Source organism: Gymnogyps californianus, chromosome 15 (genome assembly GCF_018139145.2).
Source record: "Gymnogyps californianus isolate 813 chromosome 15, ASM1813914v2, whole genome shotgun sequence".
NCBI classification, from domain to species: Eukaryota; Metazoa; Chordata; class Aves; order Accipitriformes; family Cathartidae; genus Gymnogyps; species Gymnogyps californianus.
In genome coordinates this window covers 17,646,261-17,672,177 of record NC_059485.1, presented here as the reverse complement: position 1 = coordinate 17,672,177, position 25,917 = coordinate 17,646,261, and the positions used below count along the sequence as shown (strand labels likewise).

Below are 25,917 nucleotides of genomic sequence, written 5' to 3'. Positions count from 1 at the left end.
ATTTTGGGTTTTTCCTTGTCATTTTAATTTGGGGGGTGGTGGAAGAGTCAGTTTGGCCAGACTGAAAAACCTCCGAGCAGCTAATGAGCCTGCACTGGTGGCCGAAAGAGGGTCAGCAGAGAGATGTCACCCACCTCTCCCGGCAGCTGCTGGACGCCGACCCTGCACCGGTGCTGCCTGGAGAAGGGCGCAGCCGGTGCGTGCTCACCGGGGATGAGCTGCTCTTGCAGCTCCTCGGCAGAGCGGAGCGGGAGAGCGGATCGGCTGCCAGTTCAGCTCCTCCACCTGTGAATCGCACGGTCACGTGCGCGCGCCTTGCTCAGCGCTGATAAGAGAACCGTTACGGTCCTCCTCCGCTCACCCGGCTTGATATCAGTGTCCCGCTGCTGCTGGTGGCAGCCAGGTGGTGATTTCTAGGCCTAATTGATAATTAGTTAAATCTGTCCTTGGCACAAAGGGGAACACAGTGAGCTAGAAAGCTACGAATGACATGAGTGCAGCTGTCTGCCTGTGCTCGCGATAGGGAAGAGCACCCAGCACCTCTGCATCCCTCGGGACACCAATTCGCTGTAAGGCAGAGCAAAGGGCTCACGCGAGAGCTACCGAGCCCTCCACGCGGTGAATAAATACAACGTGCCTGCACCCGACGGTGCTGGGGCACAGCGACGAGCTCTGCACAGGGCGAGGAGCCGCTCTGCACCCCGAGGCACTTGCCTGTTGAAGGGAGGTGATGATCGGGCCGGAGCACGCTGGAAAAATGGGAGATCAGCACCGGGCGCCGCGCTCCCATCTTTCTTATCACAGGACCCTAAGGAGTTAACACACAATGCCACCTACTGTGTTTTATCTCTCCTCCATTGAGGCAGCTCTGACACTAGCAGCAGAACAATGCTAAATTCTGATTAGCTCTGGTTTTCCAGCAAGAGGGGAGGCACAAGAGGGTGGGGAATTAATACTATTCTGCATAATTTTTAATCTAAATTCCATTTCTTTTCTTTTCTTTCTCTAGGAAGCAAACAATCTAGGGGGTTTTGTACTCAATTTCTTGCTTTCATAATCTAAATGAATTGTTTGCAAGTAGGAGCCAGCTGCAAAGCTGGCAATCTCCAATCAAATCTGCCTTTCTCCTAGTTCTAGCAATCATTAATTTGCTCCTCAGCTCTGATTAGCTAATCCTGGCTGCCTTGTGGCAGTTTGCAGGGAAAAACAGCGTGTGAGCTGCAGCTCCCTTTGACGGAGCTGGCGGTGGGGTGACGGGATTGATTTCTGCAGGGTCCGTGGCGCTCCTGGTTGTCAGCTCTCCGGAGAGGAGTAGGGTGCTCTGGGAGGAAACGCTGGCGAGGTTATTTATGGAATCCTGGCATTTTGGAAATATCAGAGGATGATCCTTTCCCCTGCTCTGTGCAGGGCGTGCTAGTTTGTTACGCTGAGACTAATTAGCTGGGCTTTAAAATAGGAAGCGAAGACACTGCAGCAGCCTCTCGCTCAAAAATGTCTGGGTGCTGCCCCATTTTTATGATGTTGCTGGTGTGCCTGGGGGACACGGCAGAGCTGTTACCTCTATTTCATAGATGGGAAACTGAGGCACGGGTCTTTGCACGTTGGTGGATGGAGGCTCACAAAGAACAAGCCTCGGCAGCGGGGCTGTCTGGAAGGGGATGTGGTACGGGGTGCCTTTTGCGCCAGGCCCTGGTTGATTACATGGTGAATTAAGAGTCATGGTCTCAACTCTTGCCACGAAGCTCAGAGAGCTCCTGCCTGCTGGCAAGTCCAGACGGGGCCAGGGGTGTCCGAACGGGATGTCACCTCCCCAGGCTGACTGCTGCCAGTCACCAGAGCATCACCTCCTGATGTCCAGCTCCCCGTGATCCCATTTTTCACAGATCTGAGGGCCCAGGCGAGTCGGACACAGTGCTGGTGGCCCACATGCCGCTACGCTGGCTGGGTGCAGGGCTGCCGCTGGCCCCGCATGCCCCTTTCTTGCACGTAGCTCTGCAGGCCTTGTCTTTCAGCTGCTATCTGGCTGCGTTTTATTCCAACACGCTCCTTTTTCAGATCAAATTCCCCAAGTGCTGGGGGTGGATCCTTTTAATTTTCATTTGTTTCAAAGCCGTACGTGGCTTACAAGCATGACAGAAATGCGCCTGGAGTGCAGGAAATGGCCTACTTAGCTGCAGGAGCAAAGTAGGCTTTTCCGTCACGCTGACTCCCGAGACCCCGTCCTCCCGGGGGACCGGGGCAGCTGCCTGCTTCCCTTGCGGGCGCGTGTTTCTGGAGCTTCTCTTCAGGAGATGTTTGGTCCCACCATAAAGCCCAAACAGCCTGTCCAGGCAGAATGGTGCTGGGGAGCGGAGTTTTGGAGACTACTTCCAAGTTCTGACACTGAACTGCTGTGCGAGGTTGGGCCAGGTCCCCTGTCTGTGTTCCCCCTTCACCCAGCTGACCGTGACAATCTCTTTTTGCTGTTTCAAGGTGAGAAACAGCAGAAAAGGGGAGAGACTGTGTTAGGACTATTACCAGCTGAGGAAGCAAAGCCTGCAGCGCCAGACGTCTAACAGCTTTTGGACTTACTAGACACTTTCAGCCTAGTCTGAGAGGGGACAGAGATCTCAGAGGTGTTGCGTTCTCACAGTTTGTGCGAGCTAGCGGCTGGGGAGGAGGACTCCTCATACCAGGCTCTCACAGAGGGAAAGGCTGTGCACAGAAGGGGTTCACCCTGCCAGCAGCACCCAGAGGGTGGGCTGGCCAGCCACCTGCGCGCTGCTCTGCCTTAATACCACTTGGAGAACGCACAGGGACTGTTCTTGCTATGTCTGTGATGTCTGGAACTAGATGCATGCGCATGTCTAAGTCTTTGCCTTAGCAGGGCAGATAGGAACATGAGGCCTCCTGGGCTGAAAAGAGTCTTCCCCAAAGGAGCTGAATTTGCCCAGTAGGTCCCAGGAAGACTGAGGGCCTTTGTATTAACACCAGCTTCCTTGCTGGAGAGCTCATAGAAAGGACTCGGCCGAGGAGGAATCGTGCTAGGATCAGCGGCTGTAGACAGAGGAAGAAGAGGCAGGGTTGTGTGCCCAGGGCAGGGCAGCGAGCTGGGGCTGGGCAGAGACAGTTGGTAACAGGGCTGCCGGAGCAGAGGCAAGTGAACATTAAGCTGTCCAGCTTTTAATCTTATTCAATGGCTCTACCTGGTGTACTGAACTCTCCAGGGATCCAACCTTCCCTCAGACCATTTCCATTTTATTTACTGTGCTTTTGTCTTTGGTTCAAAGAACACAGTAGCAGCAGAAAATGGAGTCTCTCCATAATGTCTTTGAGGCCTGGGGAAGATGGAGTCCCCAAGCACCCAAGAGAAAGACAGCAGTGAACACCTGCCCCTGTGTTTACTTTACTTCCTGACTTTTTCCCGGCCAGAGGAATGCTCCAAACCTTGCTCTATGAACACAAGCAGATTGTCTCTGAATGCATTCCACTAGAAATCATGGCTACAGTTCAGAAAGATTTGTTCTTGGGCACTGATCCTTCCTCCCACCACTCTCATTTATCTAAGTGATGCTAATACCATACTTCAGACTTTATGTTTTAATGACAAACACATATGAGTGCTCTCAGAGGCTAGGAGTCCCCTGTGTGTCCATCTGCACAGATACCCGCAGTGGCATCCACCCATGGGCTGCTTGGGGGCCTTGACCATCTTGGCTAGCAATCCTGGGATTCAATTCGGTAGATGCTCTCAGATGTCAGGGAGTCAAAAAGGCAACAGAGCAGCTCTTCGGCCTGGGGAGAAAAGAAGGAAGGGGTTGGGGGAGAGCTGTGATTTCTGTGCATCGCAAAGCAACTTCTTTTCAGAGGTAGGTTTCTCGTGCAAGCTGCAGGCAGGCAGCATAGTGAGGACATTTACCAGGTTGAATTAATCCCAGCACAGAGGTGGCTATGAGTGTCCCACAGCAGGGAAATGTCTGCTACTTGTGACTACTGTTTGGCCGTTCTCAAGATTCATATTTTCAAGGAACTGAAGAAAACCAACAACATGCAAAGTGCCAAGTGGGAAATCCAGCTCCCTCCCCCCTGGCTGCTCTGCCTCTCCTTCCCAACCCTCGCTCCTGTGCAGCTCTTTGGCATGGCTGCTACAGAGATGCGGAGGCCAGCTTAGTGCCAAGGGCTCCAGGACCAGTCTGTAATTCTGACTGTGCTAATGAACACCATGTTCCCCTACAGCATCATACATGCTGTGCTGACAGTCCATCCCACACAGCCCTTGGGGCCCTCCTCCTGCCAGCACTCTGCCTCTCCTCATAGGTTTTTAGGTCTCTCTTATAGGACTCCAGCCCTTCTGCCTGCTGCTGAGGGGCTAAGGATCATGCCAAGAGTGGCTGGGATGTGTTTTCCTTGTGTCGCTCTGCTCCAGTCCCAGGTTTCAGCTGTCTCTGCAGGGAGGGAGATGCCGGAGCAGCCATTGTGGCTGCTGGCAACAGCTTCAGGGCTCCAGGCAGAGTGGAGGGATTAGCGCTGCCTGCCAGTGGAGGCTCGACTGCACATCCGTGGGCTCTTACTGAGGGATGGCTGTGCAGAGATCATGCCGTCTCCCTACTCTGACGCGCTAATGGTGGCAGGTCAGTGACGTACTGCACCGCCACTGAGGGACGGCCACCCCAGCCTCACGATCTCAGCCCAGCCACGGTGCAGAGCTGCATGTGAGGAGAAACTGTTCAGCCACAGGACATCACAGTCCTGAGGCTGAGCACAGCACTCCCTGACAGCGCTCTCATCGCCAGGGAGGTTCCAGCTTGGGTATGGACCAGGTGCAGGGACATCTGGGACCGCCTCAAAGAAGTCCACTGGAAGTTCAACAGCCTCTAATGGCAGCATCAACAAAACATGGCTCTGTCACTTCCAGATGTGAGCTGGTCTGCATGTGCCCAAGATAAGCCTGCATGGGGAGCAGGCATCTGCAGGGTCACTGCGTGAGAATAAGGAACTTCCAAAGCATGAATTCATCTGCTCCTAAGGCAGACGTTGCAAATAGGGCAGGTGAAAAGTGCTATAGAAATGGTTGCTTCTCTCAGTGACTGCAGAAGGAGGCAAGACAACTGGCCCAGACACAGATGTCAGCACTGAAATAGTCCACATTTGGAAAGCTGATTTCTCATCCCATTGCCTAGTCCCAAATCACACAGGGAGCAAGTCTGAAATTCCTTTTCACTTCCATGGCTCAACCAGTAAATGCTGCAACTCTGCTCAAACCACGAGGATTTGAAATCCATGTTCATTTAACCCGCCTGAACTTTGCCTGATATCATGTTGTTGCTCATTAGCTTTGACCTGGAAAGCCTGGCTGACATTTCATAAACTCATTAGCAAGAGATCAGAGGATCAAACATCATTTCTAGGGACATCCTTTGAGGTACAGTCATTCCCTGGTGAGCTTGCTCCTCAGATCTCACTCTGTGATTTCTAAACCTACCCTGAACTTTGGAGCAAAAGGCCCATTTGAAAATAAACATTACTTGCTGCTGCGCTTCTTGTAACCCACAACGAGAAGCGCTGCAGCCCCTGCTGTCCCAGGACTAGACTCACGGTCTAAACTCTGAACTGCTGTGAGTAGCCCCTGCTTCCACCAGCACCAGAGGGATTTGACTCAGTGGCCCAGGCTGCCAGAAGCAGGGAGAAGGGCTCAGCGTATTTGCTTTTTCTCTTATCTATCCCAGAAAGTACTATAAGCCCCTTTCTGATAGGCTGATTCCCCATAGCCGTGAAGCAGAAGGGATTTTATGTCAGCCAGAGATATGTAATGTCCTTTTCAAAGCAAATCAGAAGACAGCCTGGACTTGCTGCCCTGTCACATTACTTGGCAACAGCCTGGCACCCTGGCAGCAGTAAGTGCTGTGCTATGACAGCCTTGCAGCTATCGCTGAGCTGTGCAGGCAGACTTTCCCAGGCACTGCAGCGCGTACAATCCCAGCTACGCCCGGGGAGAATTTTACTGCGCCTTAGGGAAAGCTGCTGAAAACAGCAGCTGTACAGCTTTTGGGAAGTTTGGGGTAGTTTTGCCTGTGTTAAAAGCAGAAACACAGACTTCAAAGAGGGCTCTGTATCTTTTAAGGCTCAGTCTTAGAGCACTGGTACTGAAGGCAGCAGCTCTGATATGTTATATGAGGTTACAAACACATCTCGCTCTCCTGCTGGGTTTTTTGGGGAAGCAAAAGGGATCCAGAGGAGAGGCTTGTCCGCTTGCTGCCATTTCTCATTCTCCCCAATTCTTTTACACCTCCTAGTCCTAACTCTTCAGGCACTGCCTCCTCTATCCAAATCTCTTGTTTGTTTTGTACTAAACTTTGACGATTACAGCCAGGGTTTTAAAGGTATTTATGCAGTTTATTCCCACTAGCTGCCCACATCTGGAGCTTAGTGTTTCCTTTCTTGGGATGAACTACTGAGAAAAATATTCAGCTAGCCCATCCCTGGAATGGCTAATGGCTTAATTTCTCCTCTTCCATTTGGATTTGGGCTTCTGAAACATAACTTCCTGAACATAGGACATGTGCCAGCTTAGCAGTAGGGCTGAATGAACATTTCCTGTCACTGATTTTTGACAAGTATCACAGATAATCTTACTAAGTGTTGATTCTTCATAAAAAGTAACTGACATCTATGGAAAATATTGAATCTTTATCAAAGTCTCCAAATATTTTGATTCAAAATAGTGCCACCGCTGTAATGTGGAAGACAGTTTGACAGGGTTTTGGTCTCACCTTCCACCATGTGCTGGGCTCTCAGTATAAGCCAAGGCTTGGGGCTGTCATGAGGCACCACCTCTATCTCATACAAGTTAAAATTTTCTTCTAAACTTCAACCAATTTTGACAAGTTTCATTCATCACAGGGGCACAAAGGACACATATCTGTACCATAAACTTCTCTACTTGCCTGATTCTCATTTTGGGGATAAAGGAGATGCTGCGCAGTGTCCCGGACTGACTGCTTCTGCGAACAGACACTGGGGGTAAAGAAAAATGGAAACCAGTGTTACTTTGCCATCTAAGCTGTCACAGACTGCAGATGACCTAGCTTTGAGGAGGACTATGCTCTGTGCCAGCAACTCTGGCCATGTGCATCTGTTACTGAACTTCTTTACACAGATAAATCCTGGGTTTTACAAAGCTTTGTATAAATGGATTTGGATTCTTAAAATATAAGCCTTCAAACAAACAGTAATGACCTGTTGCATAATGGGGTCTCTGGGGCAGTGGGAAATACACATAAATGTAGATAGTTAGCTCTGCGCAAGGGTCTTTTCCTCAACAAAGATAATCTGTGCGTTCTCCCCAAAACCCAGGACTTTCTAAGCTGCCTTCAGCAGCAGGGGCTGCTTCACTAGTCCTTGTTTTGCTCTGGTCCACCTCAAGCCACACATGAGCTGACCACAAGACAAATTCAAGAGAAATTAAAAGGCAAGATACAAATTTCAAAATTGCCTTTTAAACTGACTCTATGCACACTCAGAGTCTTAGGCTGGAAAACTCTCCAGAGGCTTTGGAAACCACTCCCTGCTCCCTGCCCCCATATCCAGGTATTGTGCTTGGCAACAGTTTTCCCTTCAGTGGTTTTCAACAGCTCCAAGATTTTACATCTCGTGTGTTCATTTTTTTTATTTCTACATCTCCTTTCCCTCCAAAGCTCCCAGAGATGAGCTTCCTATAGGGATAACATCACTCCCCGCTAACAGCAATTAACACTTGGTAAGAATGTTTCATCAGAGAGAATAACATCCAGCTAAGTTCCTTAACACTTGACTTTTGTTCTGATTGCACTACGTTGTCTAAAACCAGGAAGGTATAAGGCCTAGTTTACACCAGTTTTCTTCTGATGCAGCTAGGTTTTCGGCGTGCTTTAGTCGAACACTGCTTACTGAGTTCAGTACAATGTTAACTAGGTGAGTTCTTAAAGACCGTGCACAATATAGGTAGGTCCTAACAATCTTACGGGCACCTGAAAGTACTTTTTAAAAGCTCAAATAACCATAGAGGAGTAATCACTATTAAATCAGTATGACCTATTAAGGCAGCTAGATCTAGTTTGTCATGCATAAAAAGCAGAGCATGCCTTTCTTCCAGGAGTTGCTTTGAATCTACTTGTAAATTCTTCCCTCTGCCACCCCGCAGCTAGGAAATCTGGCTGTAAAAACAAGTTATGACAGGGAAAATTCAAATGCTTTATACTGGAGATCCAGGCAGCCGGATGCTGACAGAACAAGAAAGGTAAGTCTCACATCATTTTTCCTTGTCTGCGGATAGGATTGTGTCACTTCCTTCTCTCGATTCTCCCCGCGGTCCCCATTGCTTTTAGGCTGTGCTTCAGCTTCCCCTCACCTCTTCCAAACACTTACTTCACTCTGCCCTATGAGTTACCCTTGGCACCCTCCCAGATTCTCCCAGATTCCTACTTTGGCTCCACTCTTGGCAGTCAATCAAACTCACAGGCTGCTTTTGTGTCCCCACCTGCATAAATTTTGTCCCTTACTCTGTTCTTCCTGCCCTTTGGTGCAGAAATAATGCCTTCATAGATGTCCAGAGAACAGACAGAGTGGGCACTGCTCCTGCTGAACAATAATCACTACACAGTTATGAGGGTCTGTGTCTGTCTTCAAGGCAACTGCTCTGCACAGCGCATCCTCCAGCGATTGAATGTCGCTCCTCGATGTGCCACTGCTAGAGCTGGCTTAGGAATGCTTTAATAGGCTCTGAACTACGAGCAGTTATACTAGCAAAGCCCGCATTGTTCCTCTCAACACCTGATTCCTCCTTCTTATCACAGCCCATCTCTGACATCATATCCCAGGCTTCCATACAGATGGCAACATTTCTCCCCATGGCACAAAGCCTAAGTGATGTGGCTCAGCTGTGAATCAACTCCCAGGGCCGTAAAATAATCTCTTACACCATGGTGCTTCAGCAATGCAGCTGAAATGCAAGCCAGAACCTGTGCAGGTATTGGAATCCTGGGCCGTGGCAGTAAGAGTGAAATAAATATACAGTGATTTACTCAGTACAAGAAAGGTCACGTGGCTCCTGCTGATGGAGTCATAAGTGTAATTAACCTCAGATGTTATTTTGAAATATAAACTAGGCAATGAAGATGTCTTAGCACGGTGTCCTTACGAGACACTAGTTAAGTCAGGCCGGGTTTTCAAAGATATTTGCAAAGTTGATTTTAAACAGTACGATAGCTTATGATACAATAAGGATATGAGCTTACTGTTGGCTAAAGTTGATCTACCTGAGGATCACTGCCTCCCCTCCTCCCCATCCTTGGGCACACCTTGCTGCCCCTCCCTTCCACAAGCATCATCGATCATGAAGGCAAATATTTTGTTTTGTAGAGCTGGTTTTAAATGGCTGCATGATCCCTAGTTCTGGCACTGGGGTAAGAGGCAGAGTGGATCCTGCCATTTGGGAGTGCCCCCTAACAGCCATAATTTACGCACACGTACTTTGCAGTTCGGCAAGGAAGTTTATCCTTTGGACAGCCAGCCATACTGGCACAGACCAGGATGAGGGGTGAAAGACGCAGCTGAGACTGGCACCTATTCCTCCCTGCTTCCTTCTCAGCCCCTCGGCTCACTGTGAATGGCAGTGAGAAACCAGTGCAAGGTTTGCTCTGGGGGTGCTGCCTTGAGACTGGCAATCTTAAAACATATCGAGTTAAGCCTACAGAAGAGGGAAGCACTGGGCTGCAGCTGATCTTGTTATGCAGCACCCATGACTGATGAGCAAAAGCCTGGGGAAAATAAAGAGGTGGGGATCTTGTGTTGGTTGTCAGCAGAGCTGAGAGCCACTCTCCCAGAACTACCTTCAGCAGTGATCACTGGGGTTCCCAACAGCTCACTTTTTTCCTGTAAACCAGGGAAAGAGCAGGAGAAAACTCACTAGAAAGATCTTGGGTAACTTGCTGTTTGCTTCCCCTTAGTGCTGTACCTTGCAGGGTGAAAGGTTTGGGATGTGGCTCCCAAGGGTGTGATTTTAAATGAATGGGAGCAATGTCTAAATTTTGTCATCAGCTTAAAAACATTTTTGAAAAGTTACCAATGAAATGTGTTCCAACTGTTCTTCCCAGGTGTGGCCTTGTGACTGAGCACCGTAACATTTCATCAAAGTACGAGAACTCCAAGGTGTCTACCAACTTGGATGTTCAGATTTGATCCCCTTGATGCTTGTAAACTCCAGCATCCTTGAATTCCTTATTCCTGTCCCATTGATGGTGTTATCTGGAAGTCTTCCAGATGGTACAGCAAAAGTCATGACAGTCTTATCGGTGTGGCTGCTGGACTGCTCTATACCAAATGCGTCAGAAAAAAAGACTCTCTTGGCTTCCTTTCCCAGAGGAAACCATGTGCATGAACTACACATCGCATTGCCAAATACCAGCCCCTGTGCAAGGAAATTTTCCCTCTGGGGAACAGTGGGTTAATTGGCCTGATAATCATTCTATTTCACTAATCAGTCCCTGTAGAGGTGTTCTGTTTGTTTTACCAGGCTTATACATCCTCTACCCAGCATTTCTGGTGATTTATTTAAGAGGCTAATTTTTTATTTTGCTCTCTGGCGTTTATTTTAAGTATTTTTTTTTTTTCATAGCAAACATAGAATCTGCTAAGATATTTCTCCTAGGAATTTTATTGATTCGGCAGGTCTATTCCCAATGTGAGCTCTTATTTCAGGGAATTCCCTGTATTCGTGGAACCATGCCGCCAAGCCTCACAGACACTCCAAGTCCTTAACAAACAACACAACTCAGTATTTAAGGTCCTGAGTATAGGACACCTGACTTTGAAACGGGGGAACATTCTGAGGTATTGACCCATTAACAACAACATAACTTAGGAAGAATGGGTTGCCTTTGAGTGGCACCTGACCCCATGGGAGTCTGAGCTGGAAGCGAATTACAGAGAAGAAAGTCAGCTGCCCTCCTTCAGATCACAAGCTCTCTAGCAGGGGGTTCAGACAGTGCTGTTAAAGCGATATTGTCCTCACTTACCTGTCCAGCAGGGAGTCGAAGCAAATGACCGCATTGTCTCGCTGTGCTGCTAGCACCAGACACAAACCATCCATTAAGAGGGAACACTACAAGAGAGGGAAGAACAGAGCTTTGGTGTTGCTATCCACTTAAATAAGTCTGTAAGCCTCACTGATGAACTGCTGACAGCGCAGATAACTGCTTGTGTGCTGTGTGAGGGGATGAAAGTCACAAAGCAACAGACTCTTTCAAATTGAAAGACTATCATATCTGAACTGTTAGTTATCTCGCTCCTATGGCATACTATTATTTCTGTTCCCTTCTCTCAGAGTGAAAATAAGCAGGTTACTTAGGTGTGTTATTCAGTCACTAAGTCTGCTGGAAGCAGGAATACGGAGATAACGTTAAACATTGAGATACTGTAGCAGAAACACTTACTACTTGAAGGAGCCCATCTCCCTTCTGGCAAGGGAAAGCAAATGCTGTAATGTTCACCTTTGGCTCAGCAGTGCCAGACCCTTCTGGAAACATGCCAGCTCTGCCCAGAGTAATTCATCTCTGACAGGAGGAAACGTTTCCATCACCAGGAGAGCAGTGCTGCTGCCATGGCTCTCCTTCCCACACGCTGATTCGCTTTGTCCTTCCTAGAGAGCTGTGCACATTCCCGAGTGCAGAGGGATGGCATCCTCAGGGGAACCGCAGGAGAAGAAAGTAGTGCTTAGACTAATTGGATGCTAGATGTAATTGCTATTCTATACAGATGTACTTCAAAGGGATGCTGTCAGTTTAAAAAATCACAACCTGAAAAGATCTTACCTGTTCTTATTACAGATAGCACCTAAGACTCTTCTAACTGAAAGGCTGGAAGCACAAATGTTTGTCTGTATTTTTTCAGAGGGACTGCTGTGTGTCTCTGACAGCCCTTTGTTGATTGCTACTTCCAGTATAAGTAGTTTCCCCCCTTGTTTACTCTGTGCTCCTGACACCACTTTCTTGCACATTCTACCTTACTGCTTTGCCCTAGTAAGGTTCCTGAAATGGTGGGCTTATCCTACACCAAGTGCAAAGAGAAAAACAGTCTGGGCCAGATACTCTGCTGATGTACAGCAATGTATCTGCTCACCCCAGAAGCACATCTCATGCTTAAGCCCCGTGAACACTTGCTCAAACCCCATGCTGGACTGCGGCTTGAGCTGTCAGCACCAACTAAATGAGAAGCAAAATGAAATCTCTGCCTAGGACTCCAGGGCACAGTCCAAAACGTGGAAGGGTTATTTAGCATCGTAGAAGAGGATTAACGGGGTGTGATTAGAGAAAGGGAAACAGAAACCGTACTTATATGGAAAAACAAGACAGGATATAGCAGCAGAACATACATAATAGCAGCAACTGCACCCTGATAGGTGAATAGAATAAAATGTTTAACGGGGATGTGCCATCCACATTAAGCATACGTTCACACATAATGATGTCAAGGTTAGGTGTTAGTGAGCTAGCAGAGATACAGGAACACAAGGCAGGGACTAGCTAGCAAGGCACATTGCCCACATTACTTACCAGTGGTATAAGAGCTCAGATGCAGTGCTGTACTAATACTGCTACCAAAGCAAGTTTGCTCAGAGCTAGCCTGGATATCTTAGCACAGCAGGACATTAAAAGGCTCTTCTTTTGTGCAAAGGAAGCAAAGCACAACTCCAGCTGTTTCATACCTTTGCTGCAACACTGCACTTTGCCCTGCTTAGTGTCTCAGAGATGCAGTGAGCTTGTGGGGCGTCCAGGACAGTGAGGCGTACTCCAGTCACTGTGAAATCTTTGCCAATAAGCTGATCAAGCAGTTCGACATAAGGTGGGTGCTCTGAACCCCGAAGGATTATCCCAGGCAATACGAGGCAAGTGGTTTGGCAGAGGTTATCAAGCAATGGCTGACCTGATGGGAAAAGATGAAAACACAATGGATGCTTGTTTTATATCTACCCCCCACAACTGTTAGCCCTCTAAGTAATTTTTCCCTGCCACAGACAAGTAACTGGAAGATCAGAGGCACTCAGGCATTGTTATATCATTTGGGATGTTCACAGATGCGACTGCTCATCCTGAACTGTCAAACTGCTGTATGCCTACGTGTACGTATCTGGAGATCACAAGACAGCAGTAGTGACCTCATTTCAGGAGTCAGACAAGGACAACTGCTGGTTTGCTACAGGAGATACTATTCCATTTATTTCTTCCAAGCAAAAAAAATCTGTTAATCCAGCTGCTTTTATAATCCAAAATGTAATTCTGATCAGCATACGTAAGACTTAATGTATTTCATATTTTCCTCATGATAAATCTGTCTGTCCATTAGGCAGCAGCTTTGTGATAATTATTTGCTGAAAGGAGAGGTTTCTTTGTGTGCAAGAGCTACCTCTAGTGTTCAAGATGAGACCATAAAGTGAATGATGTGTCTGGCTTGCTGGAGGCGCTTACTATATTGTGCCTGACAGTTCAGAGATCACGTGTACTTGCTTTTCCAGGACAGTAACTCTTTGAAATACATTTTCTGAGACACAAACACATCAGGGCTGTACACTGGTTTCCTTTTTACTCTGCTTAGACGTCTTCAAAGCAAAGAGATCCTCATGCAGCAGGAAATTAGGGGCACATATTTTGAGATTTGCTCCCAACGCTGGGCTGTACAAAGCTTGCAGAATACCTGTGCTCTTTCCACAACAAGCTATTTCATTTTATTTTATTTTCTGCAATCTCTTCTAAAAATCAAGAAGTGCTTCAGTCACAGTAGACCTGTGCTACAGGCCTGGTCCTTCCCCATCGTGCAGTAGGTTGGTGGGGGAAATACCCTGCCTGTCAGCAATAGCAACACAGGATATTTTGGACTGGGAACACCTGCAAGTCTCCTCTCACTGCAGCTTTGTGCTCTGAACACAGCTTGAGCTGACATACCCCACCAGAAACACAACGATGTGATCACATCTCTGCAGCTACCCAGACCAGAAGGTCAGATAGCTACATGCAGAACAGCCTGGTCATCTCAAAAAAGCTGCTGTTACATACACACAGTTGCCAAGCTCTTGTTCCAGGACTCATACAACAGCTTGAGAATGTCAGTAATGTTGCAAGACAGGCCTCACCCCTCACCGCAGGCATCAGTTAAATCTTAAACCTTCATGCAGTCAGTCTCTGATGTATTAGTGTGCAACGTAAGAAAAGGAGCTTGCCTGAGGATTTGTGATTTTTGTAATGATCGTGAAGCATGCGTAGGGCATAGCCCAAAGCCAGCATAAGACAGTGAAATGAATTCATTGATAATTACCTTGGGAAAAATCCTCCTTCAGAGACCCCCTACACAAAAGTGACTTGGTGCCTACCGAGCAGCTATGCTGTCATTAAGGCAAAGGCCTTGACTTACCACCATCCTCCTTGTACTTCTACATGTGCTGTCTCATGCACCTGCTGGTACAGAGTCAATGCCCAAAAGTCCTGTATCAGTAAGGGTTTAAGGTGGGATGTGATGGTCCCTAATTCTGTAGCATTTTTATCATACTCTTCTGCCAGTCCACAACAATCTTGTGGTTTTACTGCTGGGATTAACAACTGCAGCAATCAGGTGTAGCGCAGGAACATTTTCTCAGCTGCCCACCCTCCTGCTTGCCAGTCACATCACAAAACTCAAGCTACAGGAATGAGAATGACCCGGTTCCAAACACGTCTGCTCCCCAGTGAACACCACAGGGATGCTTCACCTGGTCACCGCTTGTTTATAAAGGCTTGGGATCAATCCACAGTATCCCAACATGGAAGCATCCCTATGTGTTAGTTACATCTCCTGACATAAACGGTGCTGCATCACAGCCTGTGTTGTATACATGCCTATTGAGTAAAATCAACAGAAAAGGCCCAGAGAAACTGTAGGCATCTGAGAGAATTGACAGGCTTGCTGAAGCTTTGACTTCAAATCAAATTCAGACCAACGATAACTGGAAGTCATTTTGAGCTGGCAGCTTTTCAGCAGCTAGTGGGAACTGAATGAGATCTCAGTCCAGTTCCTGATAGTTAGATGTCCACACTGCCAAAAGCACTCCCTGCATAAATTGTTATTTATCTACTCACAGAACAAAACGTCTCACAATTGCCCATCCCTACGGTGTCTTGGCCTCTCCTGTGGCAGGCTTTGAATGGACATGCAAACCACCGTGGCCAAGTTGGTGTTGAAATGCATTGCAAAAGCTCAGCAGAGAAATGTGCACTGTTGCTTGCACTAGCTGTGTTGACAGTGCTTGTTCTTCTGCCGGTGATAAGGTCAGCACTTCTGAACAGCCCTATATTTAAGCCCATGAAAGCACTGGCAGTGGAAAGGCCTGGCAGGTAAACAGTTAAATGGCTGGACTCCACTGGAGCTGCTCTTTGCAGCTCAAAGTTGTCTCTCCCTTCTGAAAGGACATCAATACCAAATCTTGCTGCCACCAGATGGTTTGTCTCGCTCTTCAATTAATCAATAACAGTCTCAATCTATAACAAGAGTTACGCATTTCCTTACCAAGATTGCATGGCTGCTGAGAGCCCAATAAATTGAGTTGCCCTCCTGTTTCACGTTTTATGATCTTGCGCTGCTTGTTGATTTCCAAACTGATTATGGGGTCACGTTTCAGGTTATAGATCTGCAGGAGGGAGGGGAGGGAGAGAGAGGCAGGTCATGTGAACAACATTACCTGATCAGGAAGGATAACACTTCTTAAGTATTGATTCAGGCAAGCTGTGATGCTTTTGTTGGTGTTGTGTACCTCTGTAATTGCCAGCCTAGAAAACACCTGCTTGTCTAGAGATACAAGAACATTTTGCATGCATTCTTTTTTTATCGGGGCTTAATTCAGTACAGCATCTTGTCATCCTTTTAAAGGTCCTGTATCCAGACATCTTTCTGAGGTCTCTGCTCTGAGCTTTTCAAGGCGAGAAACTCAAGGACTGTGAGTGTCTGACATCTTTATCCAGGGGCACACTGGTCCGTAGCGGCTCCCTTCTGTCCCTGAATGAACTGGCACATCCACGCGTCCCAGCACAGCACAGTCATGATGCTCTGGACTGAGTTGCAGAGGGAGCGCATCCACATTAGTGAAGCATATTACAGATGTGGCTGGCTGCTTCCAGTTCCAGAGCTAATCTCCTTGGACTAACTCAGCTGGGTCACCTCTGTGCCACGTGGACTCAAGGCTCAAAAATTTCCATCCCTTCATTGGGCATAACCCAATCATTTCAAACTCTGGTTTTGAGAAGAAAATGATCAGAGTGGAAATGACACACAAAACTAGTTGAACAGGAAAGACTTATTGTTTCATTTTAGCCACTGGCAAATTATAGTGGTTTGAATCAGAGACCAGCAGCTACATAGTGTGAAGGGCCAAATGAGCAGGAGCGGGCCACACCAGTACTGGTAGGCTTCTCGGCACTGCCTACAACGCAAGCCAAGAGGCAAGAGTCTGAGTCTTTATGCCTCTGTCTGTGGGCAGGGAAGGATGCAGGCACCCAGCAGCTCTGTAAACTGCCTGTACTTCATAGCATGAGATGTCTTACACGAGACAGCTCCACCCTTTTAGCTGCTGTGGGCCTGTAACTCTGCTGGTAGGGCACAAGGCACAACACCCTTGTCACACAAACAGGGCAGTGCTCCACGCTGTGAGCGTGTGGATGTATACAGACTCTGTGGGAGACATTCAGCAACCAGCGAGTTACATTATCAGCTGTCCCACTTCACATCCATTCCTAAACGCTATAGGAGAAAAGCTGGTAAAAAAACAGCCCCTGGGCCAACTGCGTCCTAGCAATCATCGATGATGTTGCTATTCCTCCCCGTGACCTGCTTCTAAAGCAATGTTGACTCTATCTGGGAACTTCGCTTTAAAGTATGAGCCCTGAGCCCTCCTGAATTTACAGCACAGGTTACTGAACAAACATATCTGAAAAAGCACTTTTCCACCGAGACTGTCTGGGTCTGTACAAAGTTAGCACATTGTGGTAGGAACATCCACAGGAGAAGGAAAGCTCGGCAGCTGGTGAAACACAGCAAAAAAAAGCATTATCTAAAGCATAATAGGAAAGAAGTCATGGGATAGCAGGACCAAAGCCATTGTTCTGACACAGCAGGATACTTCTCAGGAAAGGACAGAATCCTACCTCTTCCTCCTCTAATGTCTGACACTTGGCGCAGCACAGCCCTTCTGGGAAAAACAGCTTCATATCCCGGACAGCTATTTGATAGGATTTGGAGCCTGAGAGATAAATACAATGAGAAGATTCTCTCAGGCCATGAATTAAACATTCTCTAGACTCACACTCATCTTTCTGAGAGATTGATGATGTGCAACTTACTGAAGTAATTGCTTTAAAGGCCAGCTGTTCTGTACAGTAATAGCAAACATTTAAAACCATTATATTTAGAATAGTTCCATTGCCTTCTTGGTATTTTGATTCTGTCCCATTATCGCTCAGCTGCTTCTTCATGTAAACAAGACTCCTTCTATTGCCTAACCGTGTAGTCAAGGGAATTGTGTTAAGGAGCCTGTGAAACTCTTCAATACCAGCTCCAGTCCCCCACTGTTGTTCCCTTGCTTCGGGATCACATCAGGCTGGTCTTACTGAATGGGAAGGAGCTACTAGTTAGTAAAACAAATGTGCTTAGTAACAATAATGCAAGTCTCAAATATGCTGGGGGCTCTGATTTACAACAGAAATCAGAATTAGTATGAGACATTGCTGATAGCAGTATATTTTTCTGTTCACCTGCAGTCAAGAAAGGTAAATCGAGACTTGAACAGGTACAGAGAAATAACATGAGGATCACGGAAGGAATGGATAATCACCTGAAGAGTTAAAACTAAACGACCTTGCCTTGTTTCACCCAACATGACACAAAGCTGAGAAGGAATCTGATTTCTGATAAACACATCAGGGTAGAAAAGGTCAGAGAAGAAAAAAGAACTACTTAAAGTACAGGTATTGGCACAAGAACAAATGGATACAAACTGTATGTGACTATAAGTTTGAAAATGTAAGAAGATTTCTAGCTATCAGAGCAGTGAAGTTCTGTAACAACCATCCAATTCGGGTGGATGCTTATGAAAGGGAATACTTGATGGGGTTGTCTGAGAGAGAATTAACTGAACTCAGTGACTTGAGAGGTCCCGCTGGGCTTAGCATCTGAATACTTTCCTATAAAGCAACAGTGTTATAAAGCACTAGTCAGAATGTTTTGAGATTTGTGGGTGGAAAATGTTAGAGAAGGGAAAGCTATTTCTATATAACTGGAGTTCAGATAGATTGTCAATGTGCTGGCAGAGATCCATACTCCCGGGATACAAATACACAAAACGCAAATATCCTCTGAAATATTACCACCTTTGCAGGCTACCCATTCAAAGAATCATGCCTTGCTGCTCTTAGAGCACTCAGCCCTGTTTGAACTTTGTAATTCTAGGTATTGTATAGCCAGAGTCCTTAACGCAGTAGTTTACAATCCCAAGATTGCATAAGTCACCAGCGTATAAATTGTGCTGGATCCTTTATGTACCTCTATGTCAAATCTTCCTTGTTTAAATCATTGACGCCATTACAGAGGACACAAATGCTCCCAAAGCTAGCAACATTTTACTCTCACTTTGCTCAAGGTATAAGATTGTATAAGATGAATGTGTAAGAGCTCTTTGGGTTCAAGAAAAAGCACTATACAATGACTTCATGAAACCCAGAAGAGATGAGAGGAGTGCAGGTTTACCTCTGCAGCTGAGCCTCTGCGTATTAAAACCGCATTACTTGGTTCAACAGTATCACTGAAACCTGGTCTTCATCTTACTTTAATTTCCCCAGTCACTTCAGGAGGAAACACAGAGCTAGAGTTTGCTCTACTTCAGCAAGATGGCATTAACTAGAGATCTTCCTCAGCTGGAGCAAAACTGAGAAAGCTTAGTATCCCCTCCTAGGAAAGGAAGATGGTCTTCCACAGTCCCCCAAATGATTACTCATGCAATGATTAAACTCTTCCTGCTTAACTTGTAGGTAATTGTTTCACCCTCATTGGAGGACAAGCTCTTGGACATGCAAGGGGTTATGAACGCTCCTTTCCTCATGGACAGACACCTCCCTGACATAGCAGCTGGATCAGATTCTTGAGTCAGAGTTAGTGAGTACATTAGCTAGGGCTGCATCCATTTTCCTTGAATGTGTGCAAGGATGTCTTTGTGAGCCAGCCATATAGCTGGCTCCAACATAACGCACAATCTGGTCTCAGAGGGCAGGTGGTGGCCAGCTAGTGCAGCTCTGTGCTCAGCCCAGTCTTAGAAGGAAGCAGGGATCTGAAGGGAATCCCTAAGCAGGCACCTGAGGGTTTCTCTAACACAGTGAGCTCTCTGCGACTCCCAATGAAAGACAGGATGAGACTCAGCCCCTCTTGCTAATATAAACTAATCTTTAACTGAGTTATGCTAGGGATGCTCTAACTGTAGCATGGGTATCTTAAGTTTTGAGTATATATTACCCATTCTTAGCCATGACTGATGAGTCCTCATTCTCAAGGCAACCTGGATACACAATTCATTAATCTTAAGAGCAAAAGAAGCAGGGCCTGACAGTGGAAAAGTATTGGCCAAAGAGCCCTGACCATTTCTTTTGTGTAGATAGATCCTGCTTTTCAGTCACTCCCACAAATGAGATCCTATGAGTAATCATGGAGAGAGATCTCTCTTGGTTTAGTCTTGGTCCTAAGTATTATGATCCTATCTGGTAAAAAAAAGGTTCTACATCAAGGGGTTGATTCTCTTCCCCAAGCTGTACATGGTGGCTACTTCATTCCCTACCAGTTCTCCTCAAAAGACTACTTGATATGGACAAAAAGAGGGAGTGATTTGACAGCACAGAATACAATAGAAAGAGCCAAATAATCCAATGGATCTTGACAGGAAAGTTCTTCTGGAACCTGAAGGCATACAGTGCCCGTTAGCTCACCTGTGTTTACAGAAACTATCGCTTTTATTATTTTTATATTCCTTTAACTACATATAGCACAATCAGTACCACACTGAGGAAAAATACTATTCATGGGCAGTGAAGTAATGATGCTTAATTCCTCATGAATTTTTGAACTACATCCTTCCCTCCTTGCGGCAATCGCCCAGGCCCCCTCCAGCAATACCCTTGGTTCTCTATAGGCCACTCTCTCCAGCAATACTTCCCATTTTCCCATCCTTCACCTATACTCTCAGCTATCTCCCATCCCACCCACGCACCACACACACTGCAACATCCTAGTTCCCTCCCTACTGGCAGATGAACTGTGACTGGTTCAGCACACTGAGGGTGCTGACTAGCTGGTGTGCCTCTGCTGATGTGCCAGCTGTTTTCCGAATGGAAAAGAGCTGAGTTTACCTGCTTTCCTCAGTGTGAGCAATTTTTGATCACCTCTCTCTAGTCAGTCATTAATGTAGGAACTCAGTATCTTGGAGTCTTTTATCCCTCTCTGAAATCTGGTTGCAGTTGGCCAATGGGTTATGAAGTTATCAGGAGCGGACTCACAAGCAGATAGAAGACAGATGGGTTCTTGGGGATAATTACAAAATAACCAAGCTAAAAGTACAAAATGACCAAGCAGCAAAGAGATCAAAGGAAATCTGTTCTGATGGAAGACAGATCTAGGGTTGTTCTGGGAAGAAACCTTTTAATATATCTTCTGGGAGAATATTTCATAGCTTGAGACATACTCAGCTCAGCCACCAAGAAAACAATGAAAGCTTTCTAGGGAATAACGGTCTCTACTGCCTGCCAAGGCTAGATCTGTATTGACAATGCAGGAGGTAACGGTACATAATATATTTTTTTCCATCGGCATATCTGAGTCTTCGGACTTTTCTTTTACAAAAACCTACCGTAAAATCCATTTTGGACTGTGCTGACGCCATACTGAGCCCTCCAGAAGAACGGATCTAGTGCTTGGGCTAGTTTAGGATCCTCCGGCCCCAGTAAATCTATCAGCTTCTTCACAGCATTTGGCCTCTGAAGACACAGCACGAGAGCAGTGCCTGAAGTAAGGTATGTACAATGAGCTGCTAAAACAGCAGGATCCTGAAAAGAAATAACAGAGATGGAACGGGTTATAATGAACAGTGTTGGTGAGTGCTGGGTATATCCCAGCTTTCCTTCGGCTAGACCCATCCCTGTTTGAAGCAAGCAGATCTGCCATTACTCCTTGCTTTCTCTCCTCTTTGTAATATATGTGCTAGCAGTCTCTGCAGGCAGAGCTTCCAGAGTATACACCATGGCCACCAAGCCAGTATTTGTTGTAACATCCACCGGGTAATAGGCAGTCTAGTTCCCACCCTGAGTCCACACAGAGCTAAAGAAAAAATTAAGCACTGAGCCTAAGCCATAGCAGCTTGTGGTTTTAGTCCCCATGGATGTAGACCAGCCAATGGAATTTTTTGCACATACAAATGACTTTAGCAATAATTTCCTAAAATCTTTTAGCAAGAAAGGAACCAAAATCCTATTTCTAAAAGACAGAAAAGCCTTGTGCTGTGACTTGTTCTGCATATCTGTATATGCTAGGTACCGGAGGTGGAGTTCATTTTCAGGGGGTAAGGACAAAAACAAATTGCTACTCTGCAGTTTAGTTGTCTACTGCTGAACCTTTGATTTATGCAATACCCTTTTCACTTTACCTTCAGCGTGACACGTGGATAGGGTGGAAGCAATGGACATTAGCAACATCAACAGGGTCATAAATGCTCTGGGATAAGGAGCCACGTTTAATTCTTCTGCTGATATAAAATGATGGACTACAAATACCAGAACTTTTCTTTTTGAATTCATGAAAGGTAGGACCCCCACACCCACCCTGCTGCTAGAGCCCAGCTTCTCCCAGAGGGTGGTAGAATTTCATACACTAGTTAGGATCAGGACTACAGAAATAGCGAGCTTAAAACAAGGAGGCTCAGAACAGGGCACTAGACGGGGGCTGAAAGAAAACAGTTTGCCCTCCCGGCTTTGCCACTGATGCATTGTGCTCCATGGCAAATTTCTCTGCCTTTGCTTCTTTTCCGAGTGTGGTCAGTTCAGCTTGTGACCACTCCTGAGCAGAGATATTCCTCTTGTAGCTGTGCAGGTCACAACACCCTGGGATCTTTATTTGAACTAAGGATGAGTGGTAATAACTAGCAACCACTGCACCAGCAAGAAGAGTCCGATTTGTAGGCTGGAGACAAACATAATGATTGAGAAGCACGGGGAAAGGTAGCAAGTGCCTGGGGCAGAAGGCTACCAAGGGGCAGCAGAGCACTGACAGCCTTGCTGACTGTTTTAATTAAGCAAAACCTTGGAAAGCCAGGCTTGTTGCAGATGTCTCCACTGAGCGCGAGGTCAGGGTGTCCATAGCAGCTGCAGGCTGCCTCCTCCTGCCCCCTTCATCTTAATAAAGTGGCAGGAGCACCCAGCTCTGCCTGCCTGCGCTCCACAGTGCGGCAACACCTCTGCCGCAGAGAGGCTCCATGCCAGCGCTGTACGTTCGGTACAGCTTACAAACAGCAGCATTTTCAGCTCGCTGGCTGAACCAAGCCATGGTTATTTACTTTTTTCCAATTTTTGAGGAAATGAAAACAAGGGGGAAAACCACCATTTGATTCAGCTGAATCATATCATTCAGCTCCCTAAAGGTTTTAATTCCTTTATTTTTCAATGTTCTAAAAGCACTAGAATATAGCAATTCTCTAGATAAAACATTTTGAAAAGAAAATCCCATCATTTCATTTAAAAATATGGAGATAAAATACGTCAAGGCCTGTTTTGCTTTTCTATCATACCAAACCATTCACTGACTTTGACCCAAATCTTCTCTCACTCGCATTCCTCCTAAACCGCATTTCTAAGAAGTAGGCTATAAATTGAAAACCATTGGCTCAATCCTGATATTCTCCCCTGTATTTGAAAATGCAAAATGATCCATGAGAAAGCCCCCCTATTCTTAAATTGGTTAGTTATGTACGGGATTTGATCCAAGTTGTGCTATTTGTCAATCCTCCAACCCAAGGAAATACAGGGCAAAGGAAACCCTGGGATGTCAGTCACATCACATGGCTGCACACACGAAACGTGCAGGAAAGTTTCACAGGCTCTCCTGTGATAAGAGCACTCTGGTCAGATGAGGATGAAGAGTCTCACCATGTCATAGTATACTGCAAAATTTTGACATTCATTCATTTCTGTGTAATACAAAATAAACCCTTTGTGCCTGAAAATTTTTGTTAGTTTAAAAAATATGTATATAATCCTCTTTTCTAAGGGCCTTCTCTTTGGGAGATGAAAAACAGTGATGATGACTTCATGAAAACTTTCAAAAGGACTGGATATAACGTATCAACATTCACCCATGTTAGAAACATCTGCAAAAAAATGTTCAAAGACATAGTTTCTGTTAAACAGACCATAATAAATGAAATTATTTTGTTCCAGAGCTTCTAAACAGTGCTTTTAGATCTACATAACAAAACTGTTTTGTCTCTGTTTCCTGTCTTCCAGTTGTTCCCCAGCAAACGTGCAGACTTTGGGTTAAAGATGACATTGTTTCTAATTGCTACCGACGGTGTCAGGGAGTCAAGGTGACTTCTTTCCTTCTGATAGATCCTCACATCTGCTCTAGACTCTGCCAGCCAAATGATGCCTTTATTTACATCCTGCCTCCGCACCGTCTTCAAACCATGTCCTTGCTGATACCCGAGCAGTTGCGGCGAGATTGCACATGTGCAGCTGACTCGAATTCAGTGAGCAATTTTGTTGATGCACACGAAGAGGAAGTTCCAGCTGTGCGCCGGCTCTGGAGGACTAACAGGATTAAAGAGCAGCAAAATTGTCCTTCTGCCTCTACTGCTAGAATCACAAGATCGGACTGGAGGGAATCGGTCAAATCATTGAGTCCAGTGACCTGCTACTGCAGGCAATCGTATCAGGTAATCCCCAACAGAATGATCAGGTCCCACTGTAAAATCAAGCGTTCTAGCTAGCAGCTAAAACTGCGAATCTCTGCAGGGCTGGATCTGCTGGATAAGCGCAGAAAGGAGATACAGCCTCCACGGGCAGAACTCCCTCTGGGAGCAGTCGCTTCTCACAGTCTGAACACGATCAGGTCATGCTTAAGAGCTGAGAAGACAACGTCAGCTCTATTTACCCGACTTTTATTTTTTTAAATTATTATTAAACTTCAGATAAAAAGTATTATCATGGCTCCTGTGATTAGATAACCTCAGCAAATGGCAGACCAATCCATACAATATTTATTGTATGCCAAAGGCCAAAAGCTACTTAGAAGCTGAATGTTAGTATTTAAGTTGAAAAAGCAATCGTGTCTGAAATCATGTTGCTGAGGATCTTTGTCAACGTGCATGTAAATAATACATTTGAAAGAGGAAGAAGATGCTAGGTAGTCTTGCTACCAGTGAATAAAACCCAAATCTGCTATCAAGTACTATGTACACAAAACAAACTGGCAGATTGCAGAGCGCATATGAATTTTCAAGGGATTTTTGGAGATGGATTTTGGATCAGGCTCCAGGTGAGAAGGAGATAAAAAGCCCTGGACAGAATTTCTAGAAGGGTCAGACACACTGGCTCCATGTTCTTCAATAGGAGATGCTAAATTTCAGCAATTTGCCCCCATATTAACAGCCTCGTTTTAAAAACAGCACTGTATCCTGTTGTCCCCTAAACTGAGAAACAGATCAACAATGAACATCACTCCAATTCAAATGCTTTATAGGAAATTCAGCTGTGAAAAATAGTTCTGCCCCCACCAGCTGCCATTGTAACACTTACAAGCCACATTTTCAAAATAACCTAGTCCCTGAAGCATGCTGAGGCTTTTTGAAAATCTACCTACTTATCTTGGGAGCTCAGCCTTTTTCAGCCCTCCTGAGTGAAAGACTTTCAGATGTGTTCTAAAAATGAGAAGGAGCCCCTGTACAGCAGAAAGCATTTCCTACTGTCTGTTCCCCCTTGCCAAAGGCAGTCTATTACCTCTGCTTTCTCACTTTCAAAACCTGGGGGTTTTTTTCCATGAACAAAACCCCAATAGTCTGTAATTTTTAAACTCATTAGTCACCAGCTCTTCAAGGAAACTAAATCAATGCTCAACAGCTGCTCTAGTGTGTTAGAGAACTCCAAAAACAAGAGAAAATTTTCATGAAACAACCTCTTCAAATTTACCCCACATATATCTACATTACTTGCCGAGGTAGACATTTGGATTTTTAAAAATGTTTTCTGTTTCAGATGATCAACTAAGCATTTTTGTATTTAGCTGTATGATTAAAAGCCATATTGGAAAGCACTTCCCCATCAACTCTAATAGCCACTATATCCCTCTGACCAGTGGTCTGTAAGTATTTAAAAATCAAATGCTTGTGCTCCATTGCTTTGCTATCATGCAGAAGGTATTAATTGTTCCTGATTGATGGTTATGTTAGAGCACTGTCCTGGCATGTTCCCATCTTCTTCTGGAAGACACTATTAAGAATTTCTACGAGAGAGTGCTATAAACTCTCCCAACTTAACCCAAGAGCAATATTGATTATAAAGGCTTGTTTTCTGTAAAAGCTAATTGGTTAAATGTCTTCATGAAAACAATCAAATAATAAGGATTTTTTTTTTCCCCCGGGGGGGCGGGCGGAATCTGACAACTCTAAAATGCTCAGCTTTCAGTTTCCTGGCTTTCACAATATCTTTACACTCATCTCAGGATATTTCAGGTTGGGAAAAAAATAATTTCTAATGGTATAAAACAGCAGAAACATAGGTTTATTTTTAGCTAACAAAACCCCCTAACACCCCAAGATTTAAGAACCCTCTTTATGGTCTATTAGACATCAGAAATGACAGTAAC

General features: G+C 45.8%; 1 protein-coding gene across 1 annotated transcript in view; it reads right to left on the bottom strand.

The window, feature by feature from the left end:
- Window positions 1-2,962: 2,962 nt before the first annotated feature.
- DNAAF8 (dynein axonemal assembly factor 8) overlaps window positions 2,963-25,917 on the bottom strand; it is a 93,897-nt gene continuing 70,942 nt past the window's right edge. The window contains exons 26-32 of the mRNA XM_050906224.1: window positions 20,918-21,113; window positions 17,178-17,272; window positions 15,547-15,667; window positions 12,719-12,936; window positions 11,031-11,116; window positions 6,924-6,993; window positions 2,963-3,774 (exon numbers count right to left, since the gene is read on the bottom strand). Coding sequence (XP_050762181.1) covers window positions 3,697-3,774; window positions 6,924-6,993; window positions 11,031-11,116; window positions 12,719-12,936; window positions 15,547-15,667; window positions 17,178-17,272; window positions 20,918-21,113 — 864 coding nt within the window. The 3' untranslated portion in view covers window positions 2,963-3,696. The remainder of the gene's footprint in view (window positions 3,775-6,923; window positions 6,994-11,030; window positions 11,117-12,718; window positions 12,937-15,546; window positions 15,668-17,177; window positions 17,273-20,917; window positions 21,114-25,917) is intronic.